General features: G+C 46.5%; 1 protein-coding gene across 1 annotated transcript; it reads left to right on the forward strand.

Moving 5' to 3' along the window:
* Positions 1-512: 512 nt before the first annotated feature.
* Positions 513-17,507, forward strand: LOC104623288 (serine protease 55-like; the record flags this gene model as incomplete). The annotated part of the gene is made up of 5 exons (XM_010290336.1): positions 513-666; positions 1,014-1,203; positions 3,054-3,301; positions 5,626-5,753; positions 17,205-17,507. Coding segments are annotated over 5 exons (1,023 nt in total), but the record flags the coding sequence as incomplete, so codon positions are not given.
* Positions 17,508-21,505: the final 3,998 nt, after the last annotated feature.

Consider the following 21,505-nt stretch of genomic DNA (forward strand, 5'->3'; position numbering starts at 1 on the left):
CTGTACTTTTGGTTTGGCACTGTTTGAGATCTACCCTACCACAGAGCTGCCTCTTTCTTCTAAAAACATAGACAAGGTCTAAATGAGAGAAGAGAAAATTAATTCAGAGTTTGATAGGCTTCAGCACTTCTCAGAGTCAAAGACGATATCTGATGCAGGACCAGCATCTAAGGCCTTCGGAGAGAAGAACATGGTTCAAGATCCAAAGAGGGCTACAGCACCCAACTCCTGATGTCCACTGTTGCAATACCCTGTGCAAGTCAGTCCAGGATACAGACAGGAATTTCACTGCTGCCCTATCCCTATCATAGCTAAAGCAAATCCCAAGCCTCTTGGAAATCACCTCATCATCTTAGGAAGGCAATGTCAACAGAAACAAATGGATTGTGTGATGTCACATCCTGGTTGCCCTGGCAGAGAGACGCTGCCTTTGGTGAGAACATGGATTGGGGAAGATGTCCTGAGGTGTCTGCAGAAGCATCACTGCTCTGAATGTTGTTGAAGAGTGTTAGTCCAAGACTGGGATTGAAATGCTGCTCCTTACCCTCTTTTGTTTAACTTCTCTGATCAGAAGCATCAATGCAGGTTTTTCTTCTCAACATTTTATGTTCAGAAATGACCAGCAGAGTGGAACTGCTCACAGCCCTACAGGATATACACGTATTGGTAAATGAAACAGGCCTGGGCTTACTCCTTGTACCCGATGGCATATACGTGTGGCTTGTAGTACAGCCCGATACTGAACTCTTCCACTAATACAGTCCCTAAACAAGGATTTTATCCAGCCTGCCTGTGGGAAACGGTCTATGGCCCTGCTATCCCTCAAACTGCTTGGGCATTGCTTGGCAGAGTGCAGGTTTGGGGAGGCTACAGTCATGCCAAGGGCTTTCGTAGAGATCAAGTAGCATGGATAATCACAGACGAGTGCTTTAGCTGATGTCCTGCCCCTCTAGCTGAGTAGCACAGTCAGTGACACTGCTGTACGTGAGCAATGCGTCTCATTTTGCACCCAGAGTGTGGCCTCCGGCCATCTTATGAGTCCTTTCTGGAGACTGGCAAGAAGATCACAGCGGGGAGATACGCCAAGGCTGGGGAGTTCCCGTGGCATGTGAGCATCCAGAGCAATGGGAAACATATCTGCGGGGGCACCATGATCAGCGCATTGTGGATTTTAACTGCGGCCCATTGCTTTGCAGAAGACGTGTGAGTACTCGGGGGAAGCAAGGACAGCCCGGGCACAGTGGGCTCATAACATCGCTCCTTGTAGGTATAGGATATGTATGTTCCTGGGATCAAGTGCAACATATATGTGACTGAGCCAGAGAGAGAGCCCTGAAAACAGGAATTGTCTCCTTTGGTGAAAACAGGCCCATTTTTGATCAGAGATAGTGTTACAACAGACCTGTGTAGAAATCTGCATAATCAGGAGGTGCAGAAGGGGAATATTTTGAAGGATGGTCTGAGCAGCCTTGTATAAATGCCCATGGTGCTGTTCTGATGGCCCCAAGCATCTATGCATGTTGCAGGACCTTGTAAAAAGGGATGTATTCCATTCCAGCTTATTCTAACCCCAAAATTACCTTTGCTTTCACATAGAAAACACCTTCACTTCATGGATAGTCTGATGTTAAACAGCAGTTTCTCGATAAATCAACCCCATACAATGCCCAGGGGCAGAGTCCAGCGCTCTGTGAGCCCTCTCCAAAATTCGGCAGGTGCGAGAGCAGAGACTGCTTGGTGACAAATGACCTGTGGCACCAGAACCTGGAGCAGCTGGCCAGAGGCAGCATGGTCCAGAGCAGCCAGCCCAGGGCACAGTGATCCCAAAGATCCAGCCCACTCCATCTGTTTGCTAGCAGCTGCGCTATTTATAGAGTTATAGAATAGTTTGGGTTGGAAAGGACCTTTAAAAGTCATCTACTCCAACCCCCCTGCAATAAGCAGGGACATCTTCAACTAGAGCAGGTGGAATCCCCTCCCTCAACCTGCTGGCCATGCGTCTTTGGATGCAGCCCAGGATATGGTTGCCTTTCTGGGCTACAAGCGCACATTGCCGGGTCTTGCAAGCTTCTAATCAACCAGGACCCCCAAGTCATTCTCAGCAAGGCTGTCCTCAATCCATTCTCTGCCCAGCCTGCGTTTGTGCTTGGGATTGCCCTGACCCAGGGGCACTTGACCCTGTTGAACTTCATGACGTTCGCATGGGCCTGTTCATTGAGCCTGTCCAGGTCCCTCTGGATGGCATCTCATCCCTCAGGCATGTCGACCACACCACTCAGCTCGGTGTTGGCAAACTTGCTGAGGGTGCACTCGATCCCACTGTCTATGTCCCCAACAAAGATGTTAAACAGCACTGGTCCCAATACTGACCCCTGAGTAACGCCACTTGTCACTGGTCTCCATCTGGACATTGAGCCATTGACCACTACCCTCTGAATGCGACCATCCAACCAATTCCTCATCCACTCAACAGTCCACCCATCAAATCCCTATTTCTCCAATTCGGAGAGCAGGATGTTGTGGGGTACTGTGTCAAAGGCCTTGAAGAATTCCTTTGGAATTCTTTTGTGTTGCTCTTCAGGTGCTCTCCTGCTGACCTGAGATCCTCTCCAGGCTCTGGGCATCTATTGCTGGCATTGGCATCAAACTGGTAGGCGTGGGATGGATTGAGGTTCCCCTCCCTTGGCAACTTTAGTTTAAAGCCCTCTTCACCAGCTTGGCAAGCCTGTGACCAAAGATGCTCTTCCCCTTTCTACAGGTTGAATAACCCCAATTCTCTCAGCCTTTCTTCACAGGAGAGGTGTTCCATCCCTCTGATCATTTTGGGTTTTTTTATAACTTGGTTGGGTTCATGTTCTGCCTCTGCACCTCTCTCTCCTGAAAATTAGCTTTGCCTAGAAGTGAGGGTAGATTTCTGTGATACTTATAACTAAACTTCCTCTGCAATTTGCTGAGCACCACCCTACCCTGCTGAGGGGCAGGAGGCACCAACCTTTATAACACAAAACCTTCATGTTTGCTTATGTATACACTGCTTCTCTTTTGTTTTTAAGGCCACCAGATCTCACTGTTGTGGTGGGGGGAATTGACCTCAACCTCCCGCTGGAAGAACATAAGCCGGACAGCTTGATCCTCCACAAAAACTTTGACAGAATGAGCATGCAAAATGACATCGCTCTGATCCTGCTCAGCTCTCCCATCGAGTTCAGCAATGAGAAAATCCCCATCTGCTTGCCCTTCATATATGACATCAATACGTGGCAACACTGCTGGATTTCTGGGTGGGGAACCACAGCTGCAGGTGAGATGCTGCCAGGAGATGTTTTTGCTAATGGAGGCCGTTTTTTATCCATGTAAAGTAGATGTTCTCTCCCACGAGCAGTTACCCATGTTAACTTCCACTCTGCATGTCCACCAGTTCTGTGTTCAGTGCAAGAAGCTGTCACCTACTGACTCACAGAGCAAAGTCCCTGGTACTCTGAGCGTGCACGTTCAAGCTGAAGCCTTAGAGCCCACCTTCGCTCTGCAGGAACTCAACTTCTTGTTTGCCTTTTTTGGCACCCAAAGACGAGCTCCACCCTGGTGGGCAAGTTAGGCTGTGTCTGAAGTGGTCTGGAATAAGGGAAATGGAGGTGTAGGGTTGTCTTTGGCTTAATGCCAAACCAGATTGATTCAATGGTACTGGCTACCCCTCTTCTTCATTCATTTAGAATGGCAGATTGCTGTTGCTAATTGCTCTCCTTTAAGCCCTAATGAAAGTAGCTCCAATACTGATTGTGACCCAAAATGTCTATCCTGGACAAATGTCGCTAAACGGCTAATGGAAAGAGGTCATGGGGACAGAGTGGGCAGGGTGGTGCCTTGGAGCTTTAGCAGTCCTTCCTAGGATGTAGTAAGTGAATGTCCCAATTAATCCTTGCTACTCCACCCCGTAGGGTTACTGTCTCCTCTCTGAACCTCTGCATTTTCCTTCTTAGGCTTCATTTGCCTCGTGTAACAGTAATACGCAACACAACACTGTGTTATAGTTGTGAAACTCTCCCATTTCACCAAGGTAATGTGCTTTTAGAAACAGAAAAGCAGGGGGCTGCTGCAGAGTTAGTCTGCAGCTTGGCAGCATTTCTCTTTAGCCGGTGTCTTTGCAAAATGCATGGTGTGGCTCTGGAGATCAGTCTCATGCTGCTGTGTGGGCTCAGTTGACATTGCTTCTGCTCTCCAAATTGTACCCTGTAGGAGGTCAATACGCTCATCCCTGGCACACACCCCTTCTGCCTGGGAGATTTCAGAAGAAAAACAGCAGACGTTGAGTTTGGTGAGAGGAATGGGTGTGATACGGCCCATACCAAAAAGTATGAGGCGTTGTTCCTTGGCGGGGGAAAATGTGTCATTTCTCATCTCTGTCAATATTTTGTACGTGGACATCTCTCAACTGGCACCTCAGGTGGCACTAGCCTGTCTTGCCTTCAACTGCAGTCAATTAGACCTCACGTGGAGCCACCTCCTTGGAGATGCCTCTTAATCTGTGGGCACTTCCATGGAGTGGCCCCATGTTAGCTGGGAAAGTGACTTGATATTTTTTAGATCATAGAATCATAGAATCATAGAATGATTTGGTTTGGAAAGGACCTTTAAAGGTCACCTAGTCCAACCCCCCTGCAATGAGCTGTTCAACCTGACCTTGAATGTTTCTTACCTTTAAGTCCCACCTTCCTTCCCAAAGGCACCAAGACCATTTAGCTCAGTAAAATATGGAAGGAGTAAGGTTCTGAAAACCCGTAGGTCTCCTCCCCAGCATCAACATCCCTCAAGAGTCAGTTTTATCCTTCAGACTCAGATTCACTTTGAGGAGAAATGTGGGTGAAATGCGTGGGTTTTCCAAGTAGTCCTGCATATTTTCAGTCTTTTTGTCACTTGGTCGTGCCCGCTGCAATTTCTGTTTTTCCATCTTATGGGAAGAAGTTATTTACATTGTGTACTGCCATCCTGAAAGCCACTTTCTGAAATATATAGCTGGTCCCCTAGGTGAGGCACAGCCTTGCAGCCCCCTGTGAAAGCATGGGGATAACAGGATCATCTGGGCTGGGGAAAGTTCAGTGGACTTTCCTCTGCAGGGCTCTCACAGGACCCTATGAAGAATCCCTCAAACAGTTCCCCAGCAACATGAGTGAGAAACCCAAGCAGTGCAGTGCCACTTGTCTCAGGTGATCATCAAGACCACCAGGATAAGCCATCCCTTTGGGGATCTTCCAGCTGTACCAGTGTTCATCTACAAGAATAAGGATTTTATAAAATCCTATTTAGCAAGCCTCCACTCCCCAGGATTTCAGCTTTGCCTGTTAGCACCTCCCCCCTCTCACCTACCTACCCACCTCCTAGGCTGGCATAAAGTCAAAAGCACACACTTAGCTTTGCCAACATTTGGACAACCCCTGTAAGTCCCCATGACCCCAAGACCACACAGTCGTGCCCTGAGACTCTCTTGCCCTGAGATGCTTTACAAATTCAGCTGGGAGCAGTCCCAAGGGCTACTCTCCCGCTGTGGTTCCACCCTTACAAGTCTGTGCCGTTCCGCAGGGTTTGTTAATCGTTCTTTTCTCACTTGCTGGTTAGCAGTTGGGGTGCCAGCATCCCACGTGCTGCAGAAAGCACGGATGAAGCTCATCAGCAGGGAGCAGTGCTTGGAGCGGATCCCGCAGCTAGTGGAGAACGTGCTGTGTGCTGAGCTGGAGAGAGGAGAAAGAGGCACCTGCCAGGTAAAGTAGACGGGCTCCCGGATGGCCACGCTGCCTATAGGGGCACAGAGACATTGGAGGAGAAGCACCTTGACTTGAGGAATGAACATTGATCCCTGCTGGGGTTGCTAAAGCTTCTCTGCAGGTTGCCCAGGTGCCAAGGAACTACCTGCAAAGGCATATTGACCCAGGCAGCAGGGGTGCAAGACTCTTGGGGTCGGAAAGCAGTGGTGGTGCTGGACATGAATCACCTTGTTGAGTGGATGAGCCTCTCCTCACACTCTCCTCCCTGCCCTGATTCCCTCCCTTCAGCGAGAGAGACAGGAGGTCTGCAAGGGCAACTGCGAGCTGAAAGGAGGGCAAGGGAAAAGGGTGGTTCCCAACAAGTCCATTTGGATAGGAGAGAGTTTTGGATGGCTCCAGGCACCAGGTTTTGGACTCTTATCTCACAATAATTTAAAAATCCAGTGTCTGCTGTGGCCAAGCTGTGAAGTGGTGGGAGAGATCGGAGGAGAGGTCTCGCATCCCTGCAGAGAGGGCTCAGCTCAGCATGGGCTGTGCCCTCCTGCCTGGTGTCCCCTTGTCCCTGGGCCAGGCAGCGCTACTCTATCACCAGGTTAAATACTGAAAGAGGACAGGAAAGTTTGTCCAGGAGGGTAAAAGTAATATAATTGGCAGAGAAGTTTAATCCAGGAGTGTTTAATGTGAATATTAGAAACCTTTCTCAGGTGAGGTCTTGTCTCTGATCCAGATGTACTTTGCTAACATGGCAGGTTGGTCTATGCCAGAACTACTCAGATCTTATTGCAGTGAGTTAGTGATATAGGATGACGGACTTTTCAAGCTAAATTAGAAAGAATTCGAGTGGTATTTAATATCAAGGACTGCTAAGGGGAGAGAGCTGACACAAACACCCAAATGTGGGAAAACCTCACTCAGAACTTGTGTCCTCAGAACATGCTCCACCCACAGCATTGCTGTCCTGATGTCAAACAAAGTCTGAAAGCCAAAAACCACCTTTTTTTTTTCATAGCATCCACCCCCCAACCCCTCCTCCGACAGCCTGGTAAGGACTGGGCTCTCCTGCAGCCTCTGCTTCAGGACTAAGGTCTCCCTCCTCCACCGGGCAAGGGTTTTCTTAGACATGTGCATATGTTTGCAGGGGGATGGATGGGCAGAGACGTGTCTGCACAGCTTCATCCTGTAGGAATCATTCATTGAGGGAACTAAAACACCCAGGACAGAGAGATACCACCTGCCCTTTAGGCAAAGGCAGCAGGTACAGGGACCGCTGACTGCGAAGCCATTGTGAGCTGGGCCCATAGCTGGGCAGCGGAGGGGAAGTTTGTTTGGCAAAATCATTTTTTGATTAGCCAGAGAGCATCTGTCTCTGAAACCATTCATCTAGTAACTTTCACCTCCATTAAATCCAATCAAAACTTTAAAAAAGAAAACTGCCACAGGATAACATTAACATGATTAAAGAATGCACTTCCCAGCCCAGCCTTAAGTTCTGCGGCTGAATTATGCTGGTGAAACTGCAAGAGCACTTGTACCCAGCAAAATGAATCTCCTGTATTCAGAAAGCTGATGAGGGTGCTATTTTGATCTACAATAATGTTAGAGTTGTCTGAGACATGAACTAGAAATGTGAGCTTTCCAAACAATTGGAAGTACAGAACAATTGCATGTGTGATAATGCACATAACCCAGCAACTGCCCACTTTTAGTGGAAGCTTGTCTAGGCAGAAACATCTTGCAAGCTGAAATACTGTAGGCTAGTGGAGGTCTTCAGGAGAGAAACAGGTGATAGGACTTTTCATCAGAATTTTCTAATTTGCTGGAGGGGAAGCATTTTGCTGATGGGTGGTTTTCTGGGAAGCACTGGTTGAAGTAGGGGAGGACACATTTTGGCCTTGCTAGGCTGGTTCAGAAGTCTGGTGGCTTGCCCATAGTAGGCTGCCTGGCAATGCACTGGGAGGCCAGGTCCATTGCTCTGATGCACGGACTACTGGACACCCAATTCACCTGCCCTGGGCAGGTAGCAAGGCACACTGTAGAGCTACACTTGTCTGTAAAGATTATGGGGTTTGTGTCAAATGAGAATGAGGCCCGATTTCAAAATACCTAAATCCCTTACAAAGTCAGCATTGTCAAGGAGGTAGAGCAGCCCTGGGCACCGTTTTTGTCTATGCCAACAAGCTGTCTCCTGGATGATTTCCAGACACAGCTCAAGCTTTTGCATGGGTCAGGAGCCACCCACAACAGAACCACAGAATCATAGAATAGCTTGGGTTGGAAGGGAACTTCAAAGGCCATCTAGTCCAACCCCCCTGCAGTGAGCAGGGACATTTTCAAATAGAGCAGGTTGCTCAGAGCTCCGTCCAACCTGACCTGGGATGTTTCCAGGGATGGGACAGGTTCACTTTGGATCCTGGCACCCCTTAGAGGCCAGGAAGGAGCAGCAGCACAGGCAAGGCAGAGACCCCTGCTCAGGGAACAAGCCCTAGAGACACTGAGCTTGCTGGTGGAGAAGTGGTCACAGCAAACTTGGAAACCATGCACTGCACAGATACATGACCCATCTAGCCATGAAGTAGATAAAAGCCTTATGTTAACTTTTTCTGAGCTTTTCTGAGAATCAGGATACATTTGTTCATGCCGAAAGCCAGGCTAAGTTGGGCAAGTTGCATCTAGACCTAAGGTTCTCAGTCCCCATGATCCTGATCCAGATCCAAACGGTTACCATCCTAGGTCTTTGCACTGTGTGCCATTTGTGTGCTAGGTTTTCCCTGTTGCAGCAAGCAGTTTTCTATGAGTAATTATATCCACACAGAAGTCTTCACCAAGACGTCATGTAGAAATTCTATTCTACTGACCACTGCCTTAATACCCCCATGTGGCAACAGGACATGGATAGAAAGGTTCAGACATTTCACCAGCTGCCTTCATAGTAGTACCAGACAAGACTAATTTGTGGATCTCTGACCATATTCCAATAATAAGTCAAGGAGATTGAATAGCAGAGCTCCCGAGTATTTGTACTTAAAAAAAAATCCATTCACTTAAAAGGAAAAATCTATTGTATACCAATTCCCCAGAGGTTCTGCAGACAAATATATAGATTGACTGTGAAATAACACTAACAGGATCTGTAATTGCCTCATAGTTCTATTTAGTCATAAACATTAGCATTAATGGATGTTCATGGGGTACAAGTGCTAAAGAACAGACACTAGAGATGGCCTATGTGTTATTTTTTTGTGTGCTACATTTCTTCCACGATCCCATGAACCACAATTAATGTCTAATTCCTTGCTTTCTTAATCATCGTTTGTTAGGCTTTGATGCAATGGTAACTTGAACTATAATTCGAGTATAAGGGCACTCACAAAGCAAATGCCTCTTCAGTGTCTTGCCTATCCAGACAAAACTCAGTAAATGGCCCGATTATAGTTCAGAGAGCCTCTGCAAAGGAGGTCTGTGGGGGTAGCGCTGCGACTGGTGATTAGGACAGGGGTGTTCACCTGGAAGTCACAGTCCGTGTACAGTTCAGGTCAGCAGCAGGTGAAGCGGGGAGCCAGTCCCCAGTCTGACTTTCAGGGGAAGGAATCCTTGTGTGGCCATAAACAAGCAGTGGGATGGTTCCAGCTCAGCTTCACTGTGCCCTACAGCATCGCCGGCTGTAGGGCTGATCTGAGTCATGGGCTGAAGGTATCTACCCCCTTCTACCGATTGTAGCAGGAGGTGGTCTTGGCCATCTCTGATAAATGTCTGAAATGATGCTAGGATGCATCTAGGGTTCTACGGTTTTAGTTTCTTTAGTTCTGTGAAAAAGGCAGAGAAGGACCTCTTTCCTTCACCTGTAATATGTCAGGCCCACATATACTGTCAGCCATTTGGAAAGGGCAAACGCGCTGGGATAACGCGCTTTCTGGTTGACAGCCGGCTGAACATGAGCCGGCAGTGTTCCCAGGTGGCCAAGAAGGCCAACAGCGTCCTGGCCTGTATCAGGAATAGTGTGGCCAGCAGGAGCAGGGAAGTGATTGTGCCCCTGCACTCGGCACTGGTGAGGCCGCACCTCAAATGCTGTGTTCAGTGTTGGGCCCCTCACTACAAGAAGGACGTTGAGGTGCTGGAGCGTGTCCAGAGAAGGGCAACGGAGCTGGGGAGGGGTCTGGAGCACAAGTCTGATGAGGAGCGGCTGAGGGAACTGGGGGTGTTCAGTCTGGAGAAGAGGAGGCTGAGGGGAGACCTTATCGCTCTCTACAACTGCCTGAAAGGGGGTTGTGGTGAGGTGGGTGTTGGTCTCTTCTCCCAAGTAACTAGCAATAGGACAAGAGGAAATGGCCTCAAGTTGCGCCAGGGGAGGTTTAGATTGGATATTAGGAAAAATTTCTTCACTGAGAGGGTGGTCAGGCATTGGAACAGGCTGCCCAGGGAGGTGGTGGAGTCACCATCTCTGGAAGTGTTCAAGAAACGTGTGGATGTGGTGCTTCAGGACATGGTCTAGGGGACATGGTGGCGCTGGATTAATGGTTGGACTTGGTGATCTTGAAGGTCCTTTCCAACCTAGTGTTTCTGTGATTCTGTGATTCTGTGATAATCCTGCTCGTGGATGCTCTCACTCCTCACAGCGACAGCAGTAGCAGTAGTTGTTGTACAACCCTGAGTGGGATTTATCCAGCCAGATTCAAATGTCTTCCCTATAGGCATCTGCATCAACTGAATCATCTGTTCATCAACAGGGAGAAAAAAAAAATTTCTGACATGTAATTCATTGAGACTATTTTAACCATCTATTTTAAAATGAGATGAATCCCTGCGCAAGTGCTTATTGCTCCCCGTTAAGTAAAAGCAAGTCCAGGATGTCCAGCTCACAGGGAGACACATGGCTCCAAGGCAGGACAGTTGCCTGCACCTAAGGCTCCAGTGCTATTTTAGATATGACAGGATATCCCCCTGGCTTCCCACTGCCCCATCTCAAACCATGTCCCAGTCCCAGTGATGTGACTGCAATGGGAGCTTGACACTTGCACTGGAAACATCAAGGAGAGGTGATCAGTCTGGACCTGAACTCACCCCTGGCACCCTCTCTTCATAGAATCCCAGACCCACAGCAGGGTTTGGGTGGGAAGGGGCCGTCAGAGGCCATTTAGTCCCAGCCCTGCAGTGAGCAGGGACATCTTCACCCAGAGCAGGTTGCTCAGAGCCCCGTCCAGCCTGACCTGGGCTGTTTCCAGGGATGGGGCATCAACCACCTCTCTGGGCAACCTGGGCCAGGGCTTCACCACCCTCATTAGGAAAAATTTCTTCCTTCTGCCTAGTCTAAATCTCCCCTCCTTTCATTTAAAATCGTTACCCCTTGTCCTATCGCTACACGCCCTGCTAAAAAGTCCATCCCCATCTTTCTTAGAGGGGGCTTATAATATACTGGAAAGCTTCAATAAGGTTTCCCTGGAGCCTTCTCTTCTCCAGGCTGAATGTCCCCAACTCTCTCAGCCTGTCCACATAGGAGAGGTGTTCCAGCCCTCTGATCCCTGCTCCAACAGGTCTATCAGATGGACAGAGAGACCAACAGATACTCTCCATCCCTATAGACTGCAATCAGATCATCATCCATCCACCTCCGTTTAGCTATTTTGAACAGCCTGAGGGACTGACCATGCTTCCCTGGTTTGTGACCTTTTCCTTGCTTTTGTGATAATTTACCTATATGACCCAATTTTCATTTGCAGACTTTTTCTTAAAAAAATCCTGTTTCTCAAGTCTTCCTTTGCAGTTTTAGAGCCACGTTAACACCAGTACAAGGATGCAATAGCTTTTGTCAGTTTTGCATTCGTTTAGCACTCTTACGCACAGATGGTCCTGCATGGACTGCAAGATGGGGACTGAACCGCAAGATGATATTTCAGTTCAAAGTTCTTACTAACTATAAAAAATTACTTTGCTATTGTACCTTGCCTTAATATTGAAGAGAGTGATCCACTCTCAATCACTGAGCTGTTGCTAACATGACGAGGTGGGGTTTCTTCCCTAAGGGACAGACTGGTTTAAGTAGGAGGGTAACCTGGGAAGCCCCAGAACAAAGCAGTAGAAAGGTGTTTCTGCATTTGCAGTCTCTTAAATTTGCTTCTGAAGGGTGCAGCTCATAAGAATTAAAACACTTTGCCTGTGTCCCATGGTTTTATAGGGCTTTCATCATTTGATCGTTTTATGATATGGGCAGACAAGTGAACACATTCAGGCTGTGGTGACTTAATTCTTTCATCTGTCAAAAACATTCCTTCCTATTGCAAGGACCTGGGATGTTGATGATGTCGCATGTCTCTTCTGCTTTTTTCCTCTGGGTTGTAGCTTTTGGTCTCTCAAACTGAAGCTGTTTGGTTTGCAGCAAGTGGGTCCACCATTACTTTGTGTGCCTGATGAGTGAAGCTGTGGGGAGCAAAACCTCTGGATCCAGCTGAACACAAAAACCTACTTTGTGCTTGCCCTCGCAGTGGGGGAATGGATGTGATGACTCAGGAGCCGTTTCTCATTCAATTAGAGTGAGTCAACACGGCTTTAAGGGGAAGTCATGACTCACAGGCAGATTTAAATTCTTTGAAGGACAAGCATGTGGCAGAGGGTGATCCAGCTGATATAACACGCTGAGATTTCCAAAACTCTTTTAATGAGATTTCTCACCAAAGTCTCATGGAGAAACTGAATTGTCATGAAGTAGAAGGGCTTTGGTTTGAACAGGAGGCAACATGGAGGAAGGATTTGATGGGAGAAGGGTCTCACAAAGGGAGTTGTGTTGGCATTTGTGCAAGGAATTGTGATGTTCAAGGAGGGTGAATGCTGAGATGACCAAGCTGGCCAATGCCATTCAGTGGTCAAAATTAAAACTGATTGTGCAGAGGTGCATCAGGATCTCATTATTCTGAGTGACCGGAAGTTAAAACAGCAGATGCAATTCACTGTTGATGAAGGAAAAGTAATGAATATAGGGCGAAGCAACTTCACCTGTACACATGCAATAATAGGCTCTAAATTAGCTATTGCCATGTAAGAAGATCTTGGAGTAACTGTGGATAGTCCTTCAAAAACATCAACACGACTCTCTGTGGACATCAAAAAGGCAATGAGAGCGTTATGAATTATTAGGAAAGGAACAGCTAGCAAAGCAAATGCTTGTTATGCCAGGGCACTAGACTTGGAAGCTTACATGTTGCGTGCAATTCCCATCCACCCCATCTGAGAAAGGAGTAGTAGTTTCAGAAAAGGAGAAGAGTAGAGTAGGAAGGATGAACAGGGACACGGAATGGCTTGTGGCAGAAAGAGGAATAACAGAGCAGGACTCTGAGGCTTGTAAAAGAATTGTCTGATGGGGATATGACACAGATTTCTGAAGTCATGAGCAGCAAGGAGGGGACAGTCAAGAGCTCTCCCCTTGTCACTGCTGTTCAAAACACATAAAGGAGGGGGTGTCAGATGGCCATACCAGGCAGCAGATTTAAAACAAAGAGAAGGAAGTGTTTTTTCATCCAACAGATAATTAAACTATGGAAGTCACTGACCAGGATGTTGTGGGTATTTATCCTAAGGGATAAATGGATTCAAAAAGCAATTAGATAACTTCCTGGATGAAGATCTCTCTAAGGCTATTAACCACGGTGATGTAAATACAACTCTGTAAATACTTGCAGTTTCTCATTCTCCTTCCCTGAGCACTTGCTACAGATGACTGTCAGCGACAAGAGTCTGGGCCACATGGGTCTTTGGCCAGGTGCATTGTAACTGCCTTTAAGTTCGTGCCACCATAGTTACTAACGGACCCTGCTTACATCTGTGTGGATGGAGTAACACGGTCTTGTTCTCCCGTTTTCCATCAAGGGGAAGGAGGGGCAGAGTAGCTGAAGGCTCTTGCCTGAGACCTCAAAGGGATCCCATGAAAGGACTCCAGGTGCCCTGTGTTGCCTGGTTCATCTTCGATACTTGCATGCTAAAAATGGCCATAGCTGCCTTCCTTCCACCTTTCTCTAAAGACAGCTTGTTCACAGTGAAATGACTGAAGAAATAATCTGTTTGCAAAAGCCTTTCCTTCCTGCAGCCAGGGCAGCTCTAATGGCCGTGGTGTTACTCACATGCTGATTGTCTCCAATTTACACAGAGCTTACCAACATGAAAATGAAACCAGCAATGACTTGCAAGGGTTGTGTATCCACCTAATGAGTATCAGATAGGTTGTTCTCCCTCCCCTAGAGCTTCTCCCACTTAAGAAGATTTATGTGGCTGAATGTGTTTGTTCTGATCAATTACCATGTTGCAGACACAACTACAAATATGAAAGGAAAAAGATTACGCTCTTGATCCAAAGCCCACTAAAGTCAGCAGAAAGGCTCCTGATGTTCACAAAAAGGCTTTGGCCATGCTGAAAAGGATGAAACTTTTGATCAGCTTCAGTGAACAAAGCGCCTTGTTAGTCGATGACAATCTTTATACAAGCCAGAACTATTTATCAACAAATACATCATTGCTGTCACCTCTCCTAACGGGAGGATTAACATGCAGTTGTGGAAGGCATGAATTCAGCACCAGATCTGATTTGATGTGGTTGCTTTTCACTCATCTCCTATTTGAAAAGAAACATCTAGTTGACAAGAGACACGCAACAGAAGCAAAGATGCTATTTTTAGGTTTTTTGCTGTCCAGAAACTTGGCACTCAGACTGAAGAGCAAGAGCAGGTATCTGGTGTGTGTTGCTGACCAGAAGTATTTCACCACCAGGAAACAGGAGGCTGAAAGCAGCATTTAATAAGTTCTTCGATCTTCAGAGTCGTTAACCTGAGCTAATTAAATTAGTGTTACTGGAAACATCACAGAGCTGAGATAATTGTACCAGTGCTCAAAACTCAGTCCTCCCACACCCTCTCCTACACAAGGATGCAAAACCTTGGGCCAACATTTTTGAGAGCTTAAGGTGGATACAGGGATATTCAGAAGTGTCCAAGAACTGAGTTTATTTTCTCTGTCTTTAGCCCTGTGAAAACCAGGCTAGTGATTCATCTGGGCTACTGCTATAATTGAGCGAGATTATCACACGGAGAGGATGATTTAGCCCACTTTGTGATAAAATCGAGTTAAATAGCTGAAGTTAAGAGAAATGGCGTGTTAGAAGTTTCACACGTGAAGCAGACCAGCTCAGCCCATGTGGAAAGGGATCTGAAGCAGGATTTGGGTCTCAGGGCTTGTGGATTAGCGAAATGGATTTGCAGCTGCTGCCTGGGTTTTCACAGCATTGCCTAACTCCCTCTCTGCCCGGGTTTTAAATCGCTTTCCACAGCCGACGGTGCCCCAAGCCCCGCAGACAGCTCTCCCTTTCCTCGCCGACCGGGCAGAGAACAAAATGAACATGATTAAAGAGGCAAAGAGGGAAAAGCAGATCTGATTTGAAAGGAAAACCACGTGATGTACAGTTTAAATAGGGATTCCTGGCTCTGCCATTGCCTCGTGCAAGTCACATCCTTTTTCTGCTGTGGTTTTCTCAGCTATGAAATACGGTAAGAGTCTTCCCCCCAAGGACCGTCACAAGGTATCAGGAATTAACTGGTATTTAAGCACCCCGGGAGAAAGGTCCTGTGCAAGTGTGAACAGCCTCCAAATTGGACACGGAAACCGATCTGCCCCGATGGTGTGCAGTGCTAAAAATCCCCCGTACCAGGAAAAGCCGGCACGACGCATCCCGACATATCTCCGATGAGGGACCATCAGCCGCTGCTGCGTCACTGGCTCCCCCCCCGGCCCCCCCCCCCCCCCCCCTCTTTTTTTTTTTTTTTTTTCGTAATTCCTTCTGCTCTGGTCTGGCTCGTGAACGGCTCCCACTCTCTCCACTTCATTTATGATCCTTGTGTAGGAGGCTCGAAGCGCCTTCCTTTCGCTACCAGGATAATATGTTTGGCCTGTTCTTGCCCTGTGGGAATTAGCAGTAAAATTCCCAGTAATTTAATTGTGCGTGAGCCGAGGAGATGTTCATTCATTCAAACAGGATGCCATCGCCAAGGACACTGATAATGCATGGATCCAAGGTCACGGCAAGGTCACCTGTGCGATTCACGCAAATTCTTGGCTGAAACAGGGTCGGGAAGTGTCTTTAGATCCTGAGTCTGAAGAAGGTCCAGCAGCACTGGCTGAGAGGCAGACATGTAGCTACAGTAACACCATGTCAGTGCAAACAGAAGTGAATTTGTGGTTGGACTTGATGATCTTAAAGGTCTTTCCAACCTAAATGATTTTGTGATTCTGTGATTCTATGAATGCTGAAGCAACATTTGCTCTATACTTATCTTCATTTTTCCCTCCTGTGTGCATGTTGAACCAAAAATAAACATATAAAAAAACCCCAAACAAACCAACAAACAAAAGATAAACATATTATAGACCTGGACCCTCCATGTAATAAAGTGAGTAGGAATTCTGCCACAAACTTTAGCAGGTGCTGATGAGTTGCACAGGGGACTACAGCCATTTCCTTAGTCATTAATTAACGTCTGTTAGCTCAGGGTAGCTGCTGGCGGAAGGGGGTTCATACATTGATGACAAAGACATTTCTCAAAGTAGCGTACAAAGAGGGAAGGACGACATTTCCCAGGAAAGCTGGCTGTCTCAGGAAATGGGTTTGTACTGAATTTCTTATTTGCCACCTGAAATACTGGAGATAGGGTGGAAAAAAAGATTCAAACCCACTGTGGAAGGAAACTATCTTATTTAGAGCAGGGACTGCGCAGCACTTAAGATGTACATAACTGTCGGAAAAGTGTTGTACCTGGTTGGGTGGATTTTGTGCTGGTTTCTCTTCTCCCTCGAGTTGTGTTCAGAGATTGCACACAGAGATCACACGGGCAACTGGACATGCCCTCGGTGTTCAAGCTACATCAGCCAACAGAAGGACGTTCCTCTTTGCAGGGTGGCTGCAATGCGCGTTTGAAGGCTTGCATGCACTGGGTGAGTGAAGGTTGTGTGTGGGTGTGTCAGGATTAGCGTTCAACTCTCGTCCAGTTCCTGGAGCTAGCCTCCCAAATTAACAGTGGCAGGTACCCAACACCTATGCTGCGCCAGTTTCGCAGAGTCGTCAAGGACTGAATGAGCAGTCACAGCAAATGTCCCTTTTCACTCCTGGATGTTGTCTCTTGGTGACAGGATTCAGGTATCCTTCTGGGACCAGGGGAGCATGTAGAAAAGGCTGAGAAGGACAGGGCATTGCACTGAGCCAGAGCTTGGGACCGCTCTCCTCTTCTTACCTCTGTATCTGTTTATTCTGCAGGGATCTCAGGGCTGAGCTGTGGAATTTTGAGTCCAAAATTTCCTTGTTCCCTCAAATCCCCCAAATCCAATTGGTATAGAGTTGATTTTCCCCATCAGCCTGTGGGATGCAGCTGCTATGAGGGACCTGAGGTTTGATCCTGCTATAACATCCTCCTTACGCCGCAGGTGGACAGTGGTGGACCTCTGGTTTGCAGCTACTGGAACACCATGAAGTGGTTTCAGGTTGGCATCGTCAGCTGGGGAGAAGATTGTGCAGAAAAGCCGAACCATGAGATCTTGATGTCTGTTTACAGCTACCGTGACTGGATCGAGACTGAGACAGCCGTAAGGGGGAAACCTTTCTTCATTGAAGGTGTGGATAACATTGCAAATGCCGGGGTAGTTCCTTCCAGGGCTGAGACACAGCTGGTGTTTCTTGAGTATTCTCTCCTTTTATTTATCTCTTTGATAGCATTTGGATTATTCTAGAGAAGATTTTTCAAAACATAATAAAAGTCAGAACTACCATCTTGTTCTTCTTTATATAGTTGTGTCTCAGGTCAACCTGCTCCTTCTCACTAACGTGCACACAGGCACCAAAATGAGATACCACAGTGAGACAGGGGAGTGATGGAGAGGCCAGAGAGATTAAATGAGAGAGCCAGGACACAGACAAGAAAAGCCATAATCCTCTGAAAAACACAGATTTTCCACACTGGTGGGTCACATCAAGCCCAGTTATTTGCTAAGCTCACATGCAAAGTCAAGGTGTGGCATCTGAAGGAGCTGCTCCCCTTGGAAAGCTGAAACCCTCAGAAAGGTTTTAGCTTATTCAGTTGCGTATTATCTTAGCTGTTGGTAGGATAGCTCTGGGTTCATGTATCTTACAGCTAGTTATTAGATGAACTAATGTATCTTCTATCTTGCAGCTGGCCCAAGCTAAGAGCATCTTCAGAGACCACAGTAGCTGCTCAGGTGACATGCCAAGCTGCTGGGACATGACTACGCATCAAATTCTGTGTCTCCTTAAGCTAGAAAAAGATCAAGAGATCTTTTGGGCAGTGTTGGAAGGTGTAGCATCATGTAGCTCATCAGTCTTATTTACCTGGATTGCAAATGTTGGGTTTTGGTTGTTAAAGGCAGCAGAAGAAAAACTGGCTGGCTGAAGAGAACTGTTTCTGAGCAGTATCCATAAAATGCTGTCTACAGAAGTCCCTTGGCTTTGTTATTAGCCAAAATTAATACCTGGCAAGTAATAGCAAACCAAAAGCAAACAGCATTTTTTTTCTCTGTTAGAGGCCTTTTACAAGCGTTGCTGAGAGGTCCACATCCCAGCCTTGAGCTGGGACTGAGCTGGTCTTCCATGCAACACGTGGTCCTTCATTGCTTCTCCAGCAACAAAGCGGATTGCAAAATGCATTTCAGTCTTCACAAGAGGTTGCTTTTCCTAGAAGTGATGGGAAGGAGGCAAGCAGCAAGGTCTCCTTCATATCCCACCTTTGCAACAACATAAAAGCACCTGTAATTTGCAGCAATGGCAAAACTCAGTGAATGTGCAATGGGAGAGAACCTCACAAATTGGTTTTAATTACCTTGATATTTTCTGGCTAGCTGGTGGAGAAACCTTGTAAATGAGAATTAATTCATCTACCTTAAGCTAATGCAAACCCATCTTGGCATAAAAGTCAGGCTTTATTTTCTGTGTTATTTGAGCAGAAAATAATGCTTAATTATTATTAGTTCTGAGTAATGCTTATGAAAATTGCTCCACATTAATTTCCTATGGCTGACTGGCTAATGGATGCATAAGGGTCTTGTAACCCTTTGCAAAAAGACTAATAAAAGCTAAAAACAAGGGGAATATATTACTTTAGCAGCTATTAGTAGTAGACAGTGTCTGCTGGCTTTAATACCTATATTTATTTTCCTTTCTATTAGTAATATATCAACAGATACTAGAAGCTGTGGCAGGGGGCTGGACATCAAGAAATATTTCCTAATGCTGCGATCTATTCAGCTACAGGATTATTCCCCCCAGAGGAAATGAGAGATGTCCTCCTGCTTGAATTATTTTAATGTAGGAATTGTATAAAGCACTCTTGTCTACAGCACATGGCATGGAAAAAGCTTGCACTTACAGGGAGCTGCAAAAGGACTCAGTAGGTCTTTTTCACCAGTAGCATTTGCAAACTGGTAATGGTCGGTGTTAAATGAAGGCGATGCTACTCAGTGGTTACAGCAGGGCACTGCTGCTGCTATGGGTTTTGATCCTTTCTGCTGCTCATTTACTCAATGGCCTTGGGAAAAGAAAGTTTGTTCCTTGTGCCTCAGTTTCCCTACTTGTAAAGTGAGATAATGCAAGTGGTTCACTGTGCTACATGGAAGCCTTGGCTCTGCAAATTAAGACAACTATGTAGCTGCAAAATAATAAACAAGAAAGATACTTTTCCCTCCTTGTTTAAAACATAAAAAAATTCATTAAGGTGATTTTTTCTTTGGTACTACATACACTGTTCAATATTTAGGGTGAGAAAGGATACGTTTGTTTAATATTTCTATGCTGTAAGTAGGGCTGATGAAAACACGTTGATGCTGTATTTTGTTTCAGAGGTGTTTGTGTTTTGAGAAAGCACACCACTTTTGATTACGGATTTGATGGGAATGTGTTGGGGTCATACAAAATCAAAATGCGATATATCAGCTTTGTCATTAACATTTCAACATGACCCAGGGTTTTTTTAAGCTTTACAACATTGGTGTACTATGTTTCTTATGTTATTATATTCTGCATGTGTGGGTTTAGATCACCGAAGTGAAAAGTTTCCAAACTGAACTACGTCAACTTTTATGCTTCAGGCTATAGTTTGGGATGTTCACTTTTTGTCTTAATTTGCACCTCATTTCTTATTGCCCCTTCCCTCTTTCCAGATACCTCTTCCTCACGTCCAGTCAGCTTCATGGAGAACATCAAGCAGTCTGGCCAAAAGAAATATGTTTCTTTCAATATCCTTTGCTCAATGAGCAAAGCTGGCCAACATAGAATCATGGAAACCTAGAATGGTTTGGGTTGCACGGGACCTTAAAGATCATCTAGTTCCAACCACCTTGCCATGGACAGGGACACCTTCCACTAGACCAGGTTGCTCAAAGCCTCGTCCAACCTGGTGTTGAACACTTCCAGGCATGGGGCATCCACAAATTCTCTGGGCAACCAGTTCCAGTGTCTCACCACCCTCACAGCGATGAATTTCTTCCTTATATCTAATCTAAATCTACCCTCTTTCAGTTTAAAGCTACCTGTCACTTGTCTCTACTTGGGCACTGAGCTATTGACCACAAGTCTTCGAATGCGACCATCCAGCCAATTCCATATCCACTGACCAGACCATCCATCCAATCCATGTCTCTCCAATTTAGAGACAAGGATGTTGTGCGGGACAGTGTCGAATGCTTTGCACAAGACCAGGTAGATGATGTCAGTCGCTCTTCCCTTATGCACCAATGCTGTAAACCCCTTGGAGAAAGCCACCAAATTTGTCAGGCATGATGTGCCCTTAGTGAAGCCATGCTGGCTGTCACCAGTCACCTCCTTATTTTCCATGTGCCTTAGCATAGTGTCCAGGAGGATCTGCTCCATCGTCCTGCTGGGCACAGAGGTGAGACTGACTGGCCTGTAGTTCACCAGGTCTCCCTTTGTTCCCTTCTTAAAACAAGAGGCTGCTGCATGGAGCACGGTGATGCCAAGCGGTGCACCAAAATACAGATTTTGTTCTCAGCATACAGATTTTGTTCTTAGCACTACACCTTTAGCAGCAAATAGCAGAAGAGAAGCAGGCTATGGAAATGCTTAGACACCCAGGGAAACATCCATAACAGGATTCAGAGGAAAAAAATATGAGGATATGGGTACTCAAGGAGGCAGAGGAGAGGTAGTCAGGCCTTGCTTGCACATTGTGCTAAGGAGCTGAGAACCGAAGCACCTCCTGGGAGCACTGAAGGCAGCAGTTTAAAAGCCAATATACCACAACAGTTTTGGCATAGTGCTGCAGAAATTAAGAAGGCTCTGTACGCGCGTTTCCCCGCTTTCCCCATCCTAGCTGTCTGTTTACGTGCAAGTTTGAGCAGAGAGATGGAAGTTTTGAAGATGATGGTGTTTGGGCAACTTTGGCAGCACGAGCTGGTTGCAGATGTGGGGAGGACTCAAGTGAGTGAGCTGTATAGCTCCACCTCAGAGAAGGAGGGTTGGAAGAGCATCAGTCCAAGGTCACAGAAAACTACCAGTTGTAGAAATCCAATCTTTATTCAGGGCCATGATCCTAGACCTTTCTCACCCAGCTCCTCCTCAATAGATACGACATGGGTGATCTGAGGACAAAACAGTTCCCAGTGCGATCTTTTTAAAGGGACTGAGATTTCCCATTTTCTCCTTTTCCAGCCTGTGCTTCCTCACAGGGGTAAGACACAATGAAAAGCATAGACTTGTCTTC

Source organism: Phaethon lepturus, unplaced genomic scaffold (assembly GCF_000687285.1).
Source record: "Phaethon lepturus isolate BGI_N335 unplaced genomic scaffold, ASM68728v1 scaffold5427, whole genome shotgun sequence".
NCBI lineage: Eukaryota > Metazoa > Chordata > Aves > Phaethontiformes > Phaethontidae > Phaethon > Phaethon lepturus.